This window comes from Lucilia cuprina, chromosome 3 (assembly GCF_022045245.1).
Source record: "Lucilia cuprina isolate Lc7/37 chromosome 3, ASM2204524v1, whole genome shotgun sequence".
NCBI classification, from domain to species: Eukaryota; Metazoa; Arthropoda; class Insecta; order Diptera; family Calliphoridae; genus Lucilia; species Lucilia cuprina.
Genome location: NC_060951.1, coordinates 13062280 through 13074353, shown reverse-complemented (window position 1 = coordinate 13074353; position 12074 = coordinate 13062280). Strand labels below are relative to the sequence as shown.

At 29.2% G+C, this 12074-nt stretch overlaps 2 protein-coding genes across 2 annotated transcripts; one reads left to right on the top strand and one right to left on the bottom strand.

Moving 5' to 3' along the window:
- Window positions 1-2041: 2041 nt before the first annotated feature.
- Window positions 2042-8154, bottom strand: LOC111681046 (GPI inositol-deacylase). Its single transcript, XM_023442762.2, has 17 exons — window positions 7991-8154; window positions 7775-7921; window positions 5940-6015; window positions 5369-5862; window positions 5124-5303; window positions 4897-5061; window positions 4740-4834; window positions 4525-4675; window positions 4321-4459; window positions 4126-4255; window positions 3933-4058; window positions 3680-3873; window positions 3267-3453; window positions 2872-3022; window positions 2531-2811; window positions 2367-2471; window positions 2042-2301 (listed from the first exon to the last, which is right to left on the bottom strand). The coding sequence occupies exons 1-17, from the start codon at window positions 8123-8125 to the stop codon at window positions 2130-2132; spliced, it is 2928 nt and encodes a 975-aa protein (XP_023298530.2). The 5' UTR covers window positions 8126-8154; the 3' UTR covers window positions 2042-2129.
- A 1103-nt stretch (window positions 8155-9257) lies between these two features.
- Window positions 9258-11297, top strand: LOC111681052 (protein twisted gastrulation). Its single transcript, XM_023442768.2, has 4 exons — window positions 9258-9804; window positions 10467-10673; window positions 10741-10885; window positions 10955-11297. Exons 1-4 carry the CDS (start codon window positions 9582-9584, stop codon window positions 11145-11147), a joined length of 768 nt encoding a protein of 255 aa, XP_023298536.1. The 5' UTR covers window positions 9258-9581; the 3' UTR covers window positions 11148-11297.
- The last annotated feature ends 777 nt before the right edge of the window (window positions 11298-12074 follow it).

The window sequence follows — 12074 nt, the reverse complement described above, 5'->3', positions numbered from 1 at the left end:
ATTTTTGTTAATTTTGTTTTCTCACTTTAACTTAAGTTTAAATTTCCAATAACTAGTAACTAATAAGTAACATTAGCTCAGAAAATTTAAGCACTTATTAAAGAAGACTGGAATGAAGTAAAAAGAGTTATGAAATATCTTAAAGGTTCTGCAAAATTATTGTTAAAACTAATAAGTATGTCAGAAAATGACGAATTGTATGGGTATGTCGGTGCAGACTGGGCCGAAAACAAAACAGATAGAAAGTCTTACAGTGAATATGTGTTTTATTTAAATGACGCAGTTATCAATTGGTCATGCCGTTATGTTAAGAGCTCTTTAATATGTAAACAAAGAGGAGGAGTGTAGGATAAAATACATTTTTTATAATTTAACTTGATTTTTATAAATACTACTTAATAATTTTGAAGACTAACTGTTCCGAACGTTAAGATTTTAATATAATCGATAAAAAATTTTAAAATATCTAATACATTTTCAGATATACGAAATTTTGTGTTTAATTTATATGTTAGGTACCAAGATCCCATTGAAAATCCACTCGTTATTCTCTAAATGTTCACATGAATGTCAAAGTTCTTCATATAGAATTTGATTGATGATAATTGTTTCTTAGAAATTTGAATTTTTCTATTTAATTCATATGGAGACTTACAGACCCCAGCTGAATGTCCGCCCTTTTTTCTGAAATGTTCAGATGAATGTTATATTGGGTTTGTAACGCACAATAATATTGGTCCTATACCTATATACCTTAAAGTATACCAATCGGTCCGTCCATGTAAACCTTGTTATCAAATTAAAAGCATTTCGCATTTTTGAAGATAATTCAATGAAATTTGGTACATGATTTTCTATTGTCCCAAGGACGAAGCCTATTGAAAATGGTTAACATCGGTTTATTATTTCACCTAGCCGCCATACAACTGAACCCCCGAATAGGGCTTGTAAACTTTGTTAACATCGGTCCATTTTTCACCTAGCACCCATACAACTGAACCCGCGGAATAGGGCTTTTAAGTTCATAATTATGTTTAATATTAATGCAGAACCAACTTGATGACCCTCATGAATTCTATAATTATAGGGCTTCATATGATCCTAGCCAGTATGAAAAGCCCCCATCAAAATTTCATACACTGAACACATTTAAGTGTACTAAGAAATAAACTGTTTTGTAAAAAGTTCGGCATTAATCAAAATCTTAGACTGAGTGATAAATGTAGCAGTAAGACTTATATGTTCATAAGACCAATATTTAATAGCAATATCACGATATAAACAGATAGTCAGGCTGCTATAAAGGCAAAATATATTAGATAGATTATAAGCCATTGGCACATAGAGCCAGTAGCACTTGTTTTATGGATCAATTAATTATGATGCTTCAGTGTGGTCATCTTTGCTTAGTGATACCCAGTGAAGAAACATTTCACCTACAAATTACCTTAGAACTTCACCTATACGGGGAAATAAAGGTCCTCACAGTCAAGTAACACAACGTCATCTTAACAAAACAATTCTCCTGGGAAGTTACCGGGGAAGTCATCCCCAACTTTAACATTGCACATTTGGGTGCTTATTCGAGACAGGACAGAAAGGACATTCGTATATACAAGAAAAACATAAGATTTATGTGCAGGATCCATTAGATAATTTTTCGTATTAAACAGGAATTCGAACGACATTCACCGCATGAATGTCGTACTGAGATCCCACAGTGCATTGTAAAAAATAATGTTATGCAATGATAACACATGCGGATGGAGCAACTCTTCTAATACGTTATAATATCATACTCTCATTTTAAATGGTTTAAAGCTTTGCAGAATAAAGTGGTATTAATCCAATTAAGATGAAAAACTACATAAAACCCGCAAGGTTTTAAAGAAAACATTCGGATTAAACTGGATTGTGCAAATGGTGTGGATTATTTCAAGCAAGTTCCACTAAAACCAAGGGATGAAATATAGTAACAATGTTTCAAAATTAACTATCAACCAAATCTAACAGATTTCAAATTTACAAATAAAATAGTATATTCAACAAAAATGCAATTTAATAAAGAAAACTATAAAAGTACAAAGACTAGACATGTTATTAATACATTAACAAATTCGTTGCAACATTCACAATTCAATTCCAAACCAAAGCATCAAACGCCGCATTATCTCCTGCAATGCAACAATGACATATATAAATGCAATTAAGTAATTCAAACGGTATAGGTTTTCTTGACAATAGATAATACACAAACAGGCACAGAAGTACAGTAGAACCGCAACAACACGATAACCAGAACTTATAAAAAAGTAAAATGTTAAAATATTTCATGTTAAGTTCATATACGAAAATAGTTTACTTACGATTTATGTGGTGCATTCAGTTGTAATAATATGCTTAAACAAGAAAGCACAACAATTGTGGATATTAAAAATGGATCTGGAAGTTTTTCACCAACATGACCCAAGCTATTAGAAGAAATATTAGATGATTCAAAATTAATTGTAAAATTACATTTAATACTCACTAATGCGACTTTATCCATGCAATAGAAAGGCCAAAATTTAATGCTGACGTTATAACAAGTAATAATAGCATTGTTATGTGAAAGGAAAAATTTTCTAGTCCTTGGAAGTAATCATTTGTTTCCTGATTTTCATTGTCATGTTGTGCTTCTGCAGCAGGAACTATAGTTTGATCGGAATCTATATGTTTTGGATCATTTCTGCTTGAGCGTAGTTTTCGAAAGAGCCCAGTAGCTTTTTCCCATGCCCAATTTTCTAAATAATCCTTATATGCATTGGATAACTAAAAAATTTAAATATATATTAAGTCTAATGATTTGCTAGTGATATTTTGAATACGTACCAAAATGAAATAAAATACTGACGCCAATATAAGAGCTATGCCACTACACGTTGCAATTGCTATAGATATGAATAAGACTCCAAAGGACAAAGGTAATGTTGATATAATTTGAACCAAAACATTAGACGATGCCACCGATATTCGAGTTATTCTACAAATATATATATATATATATATATATATAATATATATATATATATATATATATATATTATATAATATATATATATATATATATATATATATATATATATATATATATATATATAATATATATATATATATATATATATATATATATAATTATATATATATATATATATATATATATATATATATATATACAAAAAAATCATTATTTTTTAAATTTTCGGATAGCTTATACCATTTCCTACCTAAGAGCAATTTTCATGAGAATATTTCCATGAAATGTTAAAATTGTCCAAATTATAAAAACCAAAATAATTGAGGCGACTATAGCAGTACTATGTATTATTATGGATACATAAAACGAATATTCCGTTTTATCAAATGTTGGCAGGAATTTAACTGGTAGCAACAACTTTTTTAATAGACGACAACCTTTAAATAAATGCATATTTTATATTATTAGAAGGACTTAACACTAATGATTGGTGACTAATCTACTTAACAAAGTAGGCAAAAGAAATTTTCGGTTACGTAGTCCTCATCTATGCTACCGTAACGTCAAATGGAACATGTTTTTAGCATGTACGGAGAAGTCCAATTAGTCATCATGTCATAAGTCATAACTTACCGACTCTTAATAAATAAGATTTCTACATACCTGTAATTATATACAGTGATTTGCATTGAAAAAATCCTGCATAGGGTTTAACGAATAGTGTGTTTTCTGCACTTTGAAATTTTACTATTTGATTTCTTAGTACCACGAATAGAACGGCTGTTAGATGAGCCGGAATCCAATGATAGAATTCTTGAACAATTTTTGACATAGTTCCAGCAATAGAAAACTTATAACTATTAAAATATTAACAATTAAATAGTAATTGTGCGGATTAAATTATAAACCAATCTACCTTATTCGATAACGACAAACGGGGTCCAAGTATAATTCCAAAGACACTGGATTTTGTGAGGTATTATAATGATTTGGCGCTGACATGGGTACATTGATATAAATACTTTTTGCTCTAGACAGTTGTCTACAATAATAGTTATATAGTTTTATGTTTGTAATGTATTTATATCAAATTATATAAATATATTTACGTTATATGATTATATCTTTCATAACCACGTGCCCAAGGTATACAAAGTTTAGTTGCTACATTAAAATCCTTATCTCCACAACCAATCGGCTCAATATCAAACTGTAGTGTTGGAAAAGGTTCATCTAAGCCTGTAAGTTTAAATAGTCTTTATAGTTATTTGTTATTATTTCGAATGGTTGCGATATTAATGTACCTTCAATGGAAATTTCGTAGTGAATATTACCATAGACGGTTTCATTTATTAGGGTTTTTCGATCAAAAGAAAACCAGCGTGGAGCCTTAATAATAAAAGTTCTTTCCTTTTTGTTGTAGACATCTAATTTAAATGTTATCTAATAAGGAATTATATTGTTTAGTTATATAGTAACTACACATATTAGCAAATATATAAACTTACTGGTTTATTTGTTGGTAAGAATCGTATCATAATATGTGTCCATTGTGGATTATATTTATTTAAATGTTGTAAATCAATTAAAACCATTGAACGAATATTATCATGTGATGCTATGTTTTGAATAGTATGAGAGAGTGATGATCCCTTATCACTACAAAGATAAAAAAATATACATTAAAAAAACTCATTAATTTACATTATTATTAAAAACTTACCATTTAATGCTATTGCTAGCGGTTACATTAGTTGCTGTACAGCCATAAATCCAATCTGTTAGTTCATCATAACTATTGATTTCTATGAACATTTTCTAAGTTTTAAAAACAATATAAATATTAAACGCTACTATGAAAAAAAATTTGCAACGTTTACCTTAAAATGTTTATATTTTGAAATAGGCAACATGTGATTGTACCCAGTACGTAGGCCGTTTTTAAATACTTTCCTATAAACAATTTTGGAATCTTCGTGCCATGTGGCATCAATAGTAGATTTTGGAAAATAAATTTCATTTGATTTATATTTATGAAGAGGTTTCTATAAAACAAAAACAAAAAAACACTAAAAAAAGAAAAGAAAGATACATCACTATTACTTACTACAAAATAGTTAATGGCATTTTGGGTACGGAGAGATTTGTCATCAACAAAGAAAACATTTTTATTTTTGTCTATATTTGATATACCAAATATAAAACGATTTACCACCATCACCAATTGTAGACACCAGACTGCTGATAAATGATCACAACTTAACCAAACTTTTGGTATTGAAGATGTCTTTAGAATAAAAATTTAATAAAATCTTAAAACTTACTGAAAAAAATATTTGAAATTATACATACCATCGCATGAATATCACTGTATTTGGAGGTGGTTAAAGCATCGCGTACCAGCAGATCTCGATTACCACCTCCTATAGATATCATTAAAACATTATCCAAACGTTGCGATTCATTTTTATTGAACGGTATGCGATGATTATAATTTGTACAGACATTTGTGTCGATATTTGGCACATACGAAACTCTTTTATCGGATAAATAACTATCACTGTATGCATAGAACTCATTTAATTTTGAATCGAAATCCACTACTGGTTTATCAAGAGGTGTAGATATAAAAATAATTGTATTAATGTATGGTGCTATATCAGGTTCCTCCAGTACTGCTTGAGCTACCTTTCCTCCCATTGAATGTCCAATAATGATTACATGCTTTTTAATATTTGATGATTTTTTATATAAATTTTGTACCGCCAAAATGGAAAGTCGTAGAAACTGTTTTTGGTTTTCCAAATAACCACCATATAATCCGGAAAGCTGCTCCTCATAATTAACTATAAATCATTAATAAAATAAAATAAATTGAATTAACATTACCGATAATTTAATATTAATTAGATTTAAAACTTACTGGTAAAATAATCTAAATGAATACCGCGTTCATTATCCATACCCTTCCTTAGAGCAACTGATGCCAGAGAACGTACCTTATAAATACAAAATTTAAATATTTTATTTAATATGAGATTATTATGACAATAAGACCAATTTTTAAACAATAGGTTCTTATCCTTAATGCAATAAAATACTCATACATTCCATTTGGTAATTAAATGCATTAACAATTAAAGATTAATTTTAATTCTTTAAGGGCGAGTTTTTCTGATAAAAATAAACTTCATTCTTTGGTTAATCCTGGATTAATATATGTTTCGTGTTTTTCAGTTATCAGTAAAGTTACTTATTATCTTAGTTTAACTGAGTGTAATTGGCCAATTAAACTCAAGTTATAAGTGAGAAAACACAATTAACAAAAACAATAAAACAATGATTCCGGAAGAACAAAAACTTAATATTTTAGGTAAATTGCATTTTTCTGAATTGTTTTGTTTTATTATTGTTTTAAATGTTTATTTAACATTTTTCCAAAATTTTTCATTTTACAAAAGTATTATTTACTAAAAACAGCTGTTCATTGTTTATGTTTTTGAGTGAAAACTTGGCAATACTAACAAAGTTTACTGAGCTTAAATCTAAAACTGAAAAACACAATCATCGGTTAAAGTCCGCCTAAATTTGTTCCGAGTTTAATCTAACAGCAAGTTAAGCCTAGTTTAACTGAGGAGTAGAAACCCGCCCAAAGAAAATTTTACTAAGATATTTATATATTGAATTTTTTAAGGTAACTTTGAACTAGACGTGAATTCCTCTACCAACATTTATAAGGATAGATCCATATTTTACCATACTCACCTTTAAGCCCATTTGTATTTTTTTTTTGCCAAAAATAAGTAAAAATATTCCGGAATAAAGTTAAAAAACTTAAATAATTCCCATTTTTAACATACTGACTGGTGAAGGGTATGATATGGTCGGCTATGCCTGACTATACATTCACACTTTTTTCTTGCAAAAGCGTTTCTTCAGTGAGACACAGATTAGAGATATTGGTCAAATTTTCAGTATATATGTTTATTGGACCGACTCACTCTATATGGAAAGCAAAAAGGCATTTTAGTTACCACTCTCAAAATTTACCTTTGTTTTATGATGATTCTCAAAATATTTTAAGTTCGTCAGCTGGACCAAGTTAAAAAAGCTTTTTTTAATTTTAGTTTTGTTTTGAAACAATATATACAATATGATGTGTTGTTTGAAAGCCGCGTCCAATAATGTATTAATTATTAATAACCGTTTGCTCATAATTGTCATATTCCAAAAAAAGTTTAAATTGTTAGGATTTTTATTAACACAAATAAAATGTATACAATATTTTGCAAAATTTGCTTACCACTAGATGTGGCTTCATAAAACCTTTTGTTTCAAAACTGTAAAATTTAAAAACATAACTGAAATGGGACTTTTTGTAACTGGTCCAGCTTACGGCTACTTGGTCCGTCCAATGGATTGATTTTTGGACGCATGCAGTAGAAGTAGACCTATTTTTAGGCCTGTACATTATTGTATAATTTTATAGTATAGCTGCTACAACAACAACGAACGGCCATCGATAAACTAAAAATATTTTTCGAACAATCATAAAACAAGACAACGCTATTATATAACAGCGAATATTTTGTGTGGGACAACTGAAGCAATTTTGTTAGTCGGTCTAATGTATATCCATAATCTGTATGTATGTATGTATGTATGTAAGTATATACAAGTTTTTTATAAAGTAGTACAATAATCTGTAGGAGTACCTATATTTTAAATTATAAAAAACCCATACATCACTTAACTTACTTGTTTATAAGAACCAGCATTTCCAGGTACAAAAATTACAGGCGCTCCTTTTAAAACTAAACTATTGACATCTTTCTGTAGTCTTCCTTCGTAATAATAGTACAATCCATAATGATTAAAATGTTTATTTTCCTCAAAATTTACTTTCTAGATTAAAAAAAAACATACATATATTTCAAAAATTAAATTCTATTTGTGTTGTATAATAAGTGGTACCGAAAATTGAGGGACTCCAAACATATAAGTCATGCGACAAGCATTTTCCTCAACTTCTAGAAATATGTGTCGTATTCCATATAAAAAGGATCCAAATGATATTATAATTGCAATAATAAAGAAATTTTTAAACATTTCTTTATATTGTTTGTTTACTCTTTGCAAATTTTTTTAAACAGAAGTAAACAAAAATTAAAACATATGTTCATGTACAATGCTGCCAGATTTACAGAGCTATAAATTTTATAATTTAGAAACGCCCTGTGTATAACAGTTATAGTTATTTATATGAAAATAAATGTTCTTAACATTATTCTAAAACAAATTCTAGATTAATCATAATATATAAACAAATTTGGTACTAAAAGTCTAGTCTGTAATTAATAGAAAATATTATAAATGAATTAAGGGAAAGATTTACCTTAGGCCATCGAAATATTAACCAAAATAAATCTTTATTCTTAACTCAGAGATTAAAATGATCTACAATTAATATTGCTCCAAGACTGATTTAGGACTAGAAGTAAATGAACTATAACATCTGATAATATAAAAATCTGCTAAGAATGAATAAATTCCATTTAAAATAAACTTTAGTTTTAATTTTTAAAAGCATTCTTTAATGAAAGAAGATTAATGCTATGGATTTACAAGATTAAGAATCAACTTAATTTAATGAACATTCATATTTGTTTAAAATATTTTTTATAAAATTTTTCCAGAAGTTTTGTATTTTATTAAATTATTTTAAATGAAATTAGTAACATATTGAGTTTTTAAATGGAATTCATAAATAAAATTATTAACTATTGAATTATTATTTAACAATATAAAATAATTTATTATAGCGTTGATTTAATTACACTGATAACTTATACAATTTATTCTCAAAGAACACTTTCAAAGAATTGTTTAAAAATTATATAAATTATATAAATTTGTCGTTGCAATTGTATTTGTACTAATACTACTCATATTTCGTCCAATGTGGCAGCACTCAATTTCCATAGTTGCCAGTATTATAATTATATAATTTTAAACTTCCCCGAAATCAGAAATAGCTTCAGATAGAAATAATGTTATGATGGTTTATCTGTTAAACACTCAATTTATATAAAGTAAGACTTTCTCGAACGAGTGTTTGAGCCAATACTGGTTTCTCGAAAACATAGAAATGTTTGTCCACTTTGGATATTTACAAATCCTATTAAATTCGAACCCTTAACAATTTTCAATAGTTTGTGTGCTGGCAACTCTACTGATCACCAGTTTAACCAGTCCAATTTACTGACAATAGAAGATCGCGAATAGAAAAATATAATGTCGCAGCATCTCGTCATCTAATGCGTGAATATTGGAATAAATCTAATTTTGAAAATAAATACAATTTACAGGTTTCTATTGTAATAATTGTGTAAACTGTGCGTGAGTGAGAACTACATTAATTAGTTGATCATAGCGTTTGTTGTCCTGCGTCTAAATAATGCTTTTTTAAATTGTCCGTCCTTTGTATTTTGTTTCGTGCTGTTTTTATTGTTGTTTTTACTTTTGATTATTTGTGATTTATTTGATTGATTTGGTCATTGGCAATATGGAGATTTTAAGGAGTTTAACACTGGGCGCATTTTTGCTATATGGATTTGTATTTCTCTACAGCTCCGTGGAATCTTGTAATGAAGTTGTTTGCGCCTCTATAGTTTCAAAATGTATGCTAACGCAAAGTTGCAAGTGCGAATTAAAGAATTGCTCCTGCTGCAAAGAATGCCTAAAGTGTCTTGGCAAGAAATATTACGAGGAATGTTGCAGTTGTGTCGGTAAGTTTGTCTCAAAGATGATATCAATCAATGTAAATACTAAACGGGTTGGTTATTTGTCAACCCACATTGCTAAACGTGTACATATGTACATGTACATATGTATGTATCACACATATATTAGTATGTATGTATGTCGCGTTTTCAATAGATACATCGCATATTATAAGCTAATTAGCGAAGCTAGTTCTATATCATTTAAGATTCATTACATCTTTGAATATCTAACAACGCACCAGTGATGAGATTCTACAAAAGAGTACTTTTTTGCCAAATCGTTCTTTGAAAGGTTCAAACTTTGTAATTAAATTAGAAGAACATCGAGATAAATATTTTCAATCTTATTATGTTTACATTCTTTAACTATAGCATTTGTATATCAAATATTGTCACAAACGATTAAGTAATGTATGAATATCGGTCTGTACGTCCGTCTGTGTGATCATGTAAAACTTGGACTTTTTCAAATCTATGAAATCTAAATGTTAATTTTGTAAATTTAATATAATAAACGGTTATTAATAACAACGAAAGGAATAGGTAGTGTATTTTTATTAGTTTATATTACTTATGTAATTTAGTTAATTAATTAGTTGTATTTTTACTATATACATATTTAATTACTTTAAAGTTCTTACGGAATTGGTTTTTCTTTCTCGTAGAATTGTGCCCTAGACCAAATGATACTAGAAACTCTTTATCGAAAAGATCTCACGTAGAAGATTTTGAAGGTGTTCCAGAGCTATTTAACGTTTTGGTGTCATCACCATCGGATGATCTTGATTATAATTGGAACATATTCACATTCCAAGTGGATTTTGATACTGTGTTATCTGGTCCTAAATTAGAAAAAGACTTTAACTACTTTAGTAAGTTATTTTATTGCAATACTTTAGCGTTAACTTTTAAGTAATATTATTTTGCTCTTTCGTTCAGGAACTAATGATAAGAACTTGGATGAAGCCTTAAAGGAGAGAGATAACATGATAACAGTCAATTGTTCTGTTATATATTTAGATCAATGCACATCCTGGAATAAATGTCGACAAAGTTGTCAAAGTACAGGTGCAAGTAGTTACAGGTAATATATTTTTAATCCTATCTATGTACATTCTTAAATAAACTAATTGCATATTTTTATTATTTATAGATGGTTTCATGATGGTTGCTGTGAGTGCGTGGGATCAACATGTATAAATTATGGTGTAAACGAAAGTCGTTGCAGGAATTGTCCTGAATCCAAAGATTTAGGTGAAGAATTCGATGATGCATTAGACGAGGATATGCAAGATTATGGGGACAATATGGGTCCCTTTGATGGATCTGTAAATAGCAACTATTGACGCTACAAAAATCGTAATTTGTAATTTCGTCATTAGGTAGCCATTTATATACATTGAATTTTTGTATATTCGTTAATTTAGAATTTACTTATGATTAGTATATATATGTATATTAGAATTGAATAAAAATATATGTATTTTTTTATCATTTTTAACGGTTTTTATACATATGGACAATTTAATGACAAGTGACACAACTCAAAAATTAGATTTTTATGAAATTTGAGCCAAGGTTAGTGCTATAAGATAGTAGGGCAGACACAAAAGTTAGACATTTATGTCATGCAATGTTCTATTTACCTATTGGTAGGGTCAATAGTTGTCCAAAGGAGTTCAGATTTTCTTATAGTTTCCAAAACACATTTTAATTTTTTTAAATTTGTTTTAAATCTTTTGTTCAGATGAAAGAGAAAATAAGATTTTTTTCAATATTTGCTACTTGATTTTCTCCTATTTTTTTCAAAATGAACGTTTTTGTTGTTGTAACAGCTAAAACTATACAATAATCTAGTTGGGGGGTTCTACATCAATGTTCAGGCCTAAAAATTGGGCTACTTCAACTGGATGCGTCCATAAATCTATTGGACAGAGCGAAGTTGGGTTGGCTGAGCAGTTGAATATGTGGTGGGTAACATGAGGACACTGACCACATGCAGGACATTCGTCGGGGACGGCACGGTCTATATGTGACCAGTAGGCATTGAGCCTGTTGATCCATCCCGATCTTAGTTGTGCCAGAGCTACTCTTGTTTTCCGCGGCAGGTTTTCTTCCGTGTCTGCTATGGGCGGTGGGCGACCTCCGAGTACGACATTCATGCGGTATCCTGCGACCGCGGAATTTATAACGTCTCGATGAATGTCGTTCAAAGCTGCCGGATACGAGGACTGATCTAGTGGATCCCGCACATGTCTGCATATGTGTTCCTC